Source organism: Atta cephalotes (genome assembly GCF_000143395.1).
Source record: "Atta cephalotes unplaced genomic scaffold scaffold00009, whole genome shotgun sequence".
In the NCBI taxonomy this organism is placed as follows: Eukaryota; Metazoa; Arthropoda; class Insecta; order Hymenoptera; family Formicidae; genus Atta; species Atta cephalotes.
The window spans coordinates 1,258,290-1,263,708 of record NW_012130073.1 but is presented as its reverse complement, the minus strand read 5'-3'; the positions used below and the strand labels follow the sequence as shown (position 1 = coordinate 1,263,708).

Here is a 5,419-nt window from a genome sequence, read left to right as displayed (position 1 = left end):
GCTGTTAATACTTGCAAAATTGATAGTTTTAAATGTAAAACATATTATAGAAAATAATATAAAATACATTCAAATGCAAAAATATATTCCAGGATGTTTGAAAGACAACTTAGAAATTTTGTTCGTACATTTTCTTCTCCATTTTTGAAATAGTGTGACGTAAAATAAAATAGTGGCATAATTTTACGTGCTTTGTTTGAAAACACGAAGAAATTTGAGAGAAATTTGTGATGTGCATTTCAAATTAAATTAAACGCGATAAATATTAAAATTTGAATAATATCTTCAATGTAAATTAAAAATTTTATTCTTTTTTTAAATAGAAAATCTACATCTTTCTCTCAAATATCTTGCGAATACAACATAAAAAAAGAACGATTTTTTTCTCAGCGTCACGAATGTTAAATATTAATCATGCAGAATATAATATAGTATCTCTTGGGATGTAACGATTACGTACTTCTATATACGATAGGGTATGAACCGGAATTTTAAAGTCTCACTTTCCTAATAAAATTAAAAAAAAGAAAGAAATTAGTTTATTAGAGATAATTATCAGACAATAATATTAGATACAATATACGTGCATTTCGTAATTAAATGTTTTCGGAATCTAGGCGAAAATCCGTACTGAGTAACGCCAAAATAAGCTATTGGGCCATTACGTAAAATCTTTACAAGTTCAAATCGAGGAACTATAGCATCGTTTTTCCATGATAGCACTGCACACTTTACGATAGTTTCTTAATCCATTGTATACCAATCTTAGATTTACCTTTCGATGTCATTCTTGCAGTATTAAAATTGCATATTTAATCTGGCTGAAGAAATGAATATGAACGCATTTTTCCAACCTTCAATATACCAGACATCGCTTTCTTACTATACAGAATCGTATAAATTATTATGAGTGGCTGCCTAATTAATTTTTTCTTCGAGTGGTGGAAATTTAATTGTAAATCTTAATGGCCTTTTCGAGGTAGTTGATACGAGAGCGCTTCGGCGCTTTGTTGACATGTTCCAGGCCAAGCCAAGGCCTGTGTGGCGCTGTGCCTGCGTTTAAAAGTGGATAGACTACAAAATTTATTCTTTATTAGCATCGTATCAGCAATACACCATATGTTAAATATAGTGATCATGTGATTCGACGCTTGCTTTACTAGTATATATTTTTAAAGGAAAAGTAAATGTTTCTTTATACTTACTCTGACTGGTGTATCTGGGAAGGAAATCCTCGATTTTGATACAAGAGTCCGGCGAGTCAATAATGAATTGCGGCTTGCCCATTGTCACCACCGCGAACTTAAACTTCAAAGTTTTTTTTATGAATTCTCATAAAAGATCAAAAAAGATTAGCTAAGGATGCCTACCTTTTCAAATTCTTTCTCCTGAACTCCTAATTTCTTCAATAATCTATCCTTCATTTTGGGAAAAGGTTCACCCTACAAACACAAGGATTAATGATGCATTCGTGTGTTACATTACGCGTTAATTTGAATAAAACATCACTCACATGCTTGATCTTAAAGAAGAAGGGTATACCGAACGTTGAGAAAACCTCTTTGTGAAAATGTGCAACAGGAACTAGCATTTCGCCCTCCGCTAGATTTACTTCGTCAAGTGGTATTTCTTCTATCCTATACAATTTGGTGCCTGATGTGTTTAAGTGATCTAAAGGTGTGTCATCCCCAGGGCCAGGTGATAGTTTGTTGCAAGTCATTTCTAATATCCTTAATTTTCCTGAACCATTTTCCGATAATTCTACTTGCTTCTTAGCCTCCTCAAGTAAATTAGCGACGGTACCATTTTTATTTGGGTAAAGAATCATTTCTTTCTCTTCTTTAAGCGATGGTCCTACCCATATGCACTTGAACTGTTTCTTGTTTTCTAGCTCGTTCACCCTAATACTGAGCTGCTGATAAAATAATTTTTTTACTTTCGTTTTGCAGTACGCAACCAGTTCTTTGAGCGTGCCGTCGAATGTACATTTTAAAGGATGTCCAGGAGAATCTTTATAACTGTAAAAAAAATTTCAGAATAAAACTCTTTCTAAAACATTTTGAAATAATCAAAATCTTATCGAAGATAATTCGATTATTTTTGACATATAATATTAACAATATTAAAAGACAATATAAATAGGAACATTAATTCTTACTTTTGACATTTAAAGAATTGTAAAAGGTACGGATCTGTGCCGACTCGTTGCGCTACAGCCTTTGCCATTTGATCATATGTCATTCTCAATGAAAGTTCCATTGTAAAACCTGGATCGTTTGGAATCAATTTATCACAAAATGTTACTTCTACCCTATAGAATAGATCTCTGAAATGTAAATCACAATAGATTAGCGAGCATGTTATATTGTACTAATAACATTCAAGGACGCAATTCTCGAAATAGCGATAAGGGATAATTAGTGATAAGGGATAAAAGTGTAGTACACTACTTACTTAAAATATTCTCGACATGTTGGAAGTTCGTACATTTCATTGTCTCCTTCCTTTTGAAATACAATGATATCACCATCCATTAATTCCTCCAAAACTTTTTCCAAAGGCTCCGATAAGTTATCTATTTTCTCAACTAAATTTGGTTTAATTTCTTCATATAAAGCGAGTTCTGTGTCTGGTGGAAATCCAGCGCGTTCGTTTAAAATTGGTATGAGCTCCTCTATAAAATTTATTTTCAGATATACATATGTACAATGTGTTTGGTTTAAGTGTATATACTCATTGTCAGTTACTTTTTAAAATAAAATTTACAAAAAAAATTCGAGTGAAAATGATTTTGTTTAATAAAATATACATATATGACGATTTTAACAAATTTTAAATTATTTTTTAATGAAACTTTCTTATTTGAGATATTTTATTTTTCTGCTCGTATCTACACAACAACTCAAGTGACCAATATATAATAAAAAATTTTATCATTCTATTTAAAAAATACTAACTATATATACACAAATAAATAGAAAATGGCATATTCGATCAAGGCGAATCTTCATACCTAATATTTTTTGCATGAATTTAAACAATTTTTAGTTCAAGCAATTGTACGCCGATTATTCGTTGGTCTCGAGACATTAAGAATAACTAAATTGAAGCCAGAGTAATATCACGAATTGACAAATAATTTAATATTATTGATGTTAATAAACATATTTAAAATTCTAAATAACAATATACACTCAAATCAAATATAAATGCACATATTTTTTTCGAATAACACTTAAAATATATACAAGGTGCGACAGTAATTCTGTTCTCTTAGAATATCTCCGCTATTCTTAGATTATATTATTAATAAACATATTAATTACATTAATATTCTTGGAATGCCAACGAGTTTGAAGGAACAGCTCAGTATTAGACTGCTCCTTGCCTTGATGAAGTGGACTGCAAGTTACGAAACGTTGACATTCCAAGAATGGATCTGAACACGGAAAAAACGCATAATCTTTATATATTAATTATATTATTAATAAACATATTTCAACTTACGGACTTTAGCTACAACAGGCATATAATGATGACCACAGTAATGAATTTTCTTATTTTTGGGATCGTAGAGTTTAAAAAAGAGTAAAACATCAGTGTCCTTGTCGAAAGGCGGTAACGCTGTCATGTCAGAGTCTGGAGGTACAAGTTCAACAAAAACGTTCCACGGATTGTGATTTTCCGCGCAGTCGATGATGGGCTTTTGAAGATCAGCGTCCGGCTCAATTAGCGTAGGTCTACAGGTTTGATTTGAACGCGTACTGAAGGGCCAAATGCGAATCTGTTCTATTGGATATTTCTGTAGAAAAAATTTGATAATATTAAATATCTCTTTTCTTGCCATATCTTTACAATTTTATATAGTATAACAATTCATTATTCTTTTTTATTGTTACATATAAAATAGTAACATAGCATTTAATATAATTTTTAAATTCTGAAATATTAGAAATAAGGATTGTTCAAAATAATTTTGCAATATTATTTCAAAAATAAAATTCTCTATATATATTATTTTGTTTTTACACATTTAAACGAAATCTTTTCAAGTTTTATTACCTACCGTGAAAATAGTCTAATAAACTACTGCATAGTCCACAATAGCACGTAAAATTACATAGTACTAAATATTACATCAGTATCGATTTACATAGTAAATAAATCATGATGTATACGTATATAAATACGTATATAAATACGTATATAAATACGTATATAAAAATCACAAAATCAATCTTTTAAGTAATATGAATGGCATTTAGGAAAAAAATATCAAGAGAGAGAACGCATATCACTTACCAGACTATCGCTCAGTAGCTCGAGAAACTCGTGCACAGTGGCCTGCTTACGTACGCGAAATACACGATATAAAGCGTGCTCTGGGTCGTAGAGATCATTCCCTTGGTGACCGTCAAAGCTATCCTCGAGAAGGACATTGACGGTCATGTACAAGTATGCTTCCGTTCTTTCCTTTCTTCTTATTTGTTCCAGCCTCTTCTCCTCTTGCAGCCTCTCCACCAGCTAGACCAACAAAATTAAAATTATCCACGTGTGTACTCATTTTGTTCTCATTAATCATTTTTCCTCGACTGTCTTTTTAATTTATGTGATTTGATTCTCTTTTTCTTTTCAGAAAAAGATTATTTCTCTTAGTATCATGCTTTTGAGATTCGAGAACAAATCGTATTCGAAACATCAAAAGAATGACGGACAATTTTCATTTTTGTAATTTTAATTTTGTTCATCTGCCGCTATATCGACTACCAAGTCAAACAATTACACAATGAAAATTATTTGGCGGTGAGTGATGGTTCCCAGTTATCTCTTCCTGGCTAATAAATATAAGCACACAAGTAAATATACATTAGTAATAAATTGGTGACACAAATATGTGTGGTGGATAAATACGATATATATAAATCGTAGAATAATCTTTTAATTACATATTGCCACCTCAAAAATATTCAAAATAAATATAATCGCCTGAATATAGAAATAATTAATCTTAGCAAAACATGACAAGGTATCTTAACCATTGCACAAGCGCATAAATATAAAATACCTATTTATTAAAATGCTATAACCACCACCCATGCCAAATAATTATAACAATGTAATGTGTAACTATAGTAGTGTGGAGATGCTTTGTAACTTGGATATCTCTATTACTTGAATCGTGTAAATAGCGGTAAAAATAAATAAAATTAACGCGGTTTCCGGCTGTGAAATTTTCTAGTATTCAACAATTTATTCGTTATTCTTTTTTTTCTTTATTTTTATATATAAAATAATGATATAGCATTTAAAGGTATCTCACGATTAAAGCTATTATAAAGTATTTTACTCTATCGATGATATTTTAGCGTTCTTTCATCTTTTTTCTCTCATTTTCTCTCTCCCTCTCTCTCTCTCTCTA

At 30.8% G+C, this 5,419-nt stretch overlaps 1 protein-coding gene across 1 annotated transcript in view; it reads right to left on the bottom strand.

Moving 5' to 3' along the window:
• Positions 1-518: 518 nt before the first annotated feature.
• LOC105627448 (ubiquitin carboxyl-terminal hydrolase 7) overlaps positions 519-5,419 on the bottom strand; it is a 15,877-nt gene continuing 10,976 nt past the window's right edge. Inside the window, exons 11-18 of the mRNA XM_012208731.1 lie at positions 4,303-4,524; positions 3,508-3,802; positions 2,455-2,674; positions 2,159-2,326; positions 1,514-2,018; positions 1,371-1,442; positions 1,206-1,308; positions 519-1,074 (exon numbers count right to left, since the gene is read on the bottom strand). Of these exons, the coding sequence (XP_012064121.1) occupies positions 950-1,074; positions 1,206-1,308; positions 1,371-1,442; positions 1,514-2,018; positions 2,159-2,326; positions 2,455-2,674; positions 3,508-3,802; positions 4,303-4,524 (1,710 nt within the window). The 3' untranslated portion in view covers positions 519-949. The remainder of the gene's footprint in view (positions 1,075-1,205; positions 1,309-1,370; positions 1,443-1,513; positions 2,019-2,158; positions 2,327-2,454; positions 2,675-3,507; positions 3,803-4,302; positions 4,525-5,419) is intronic.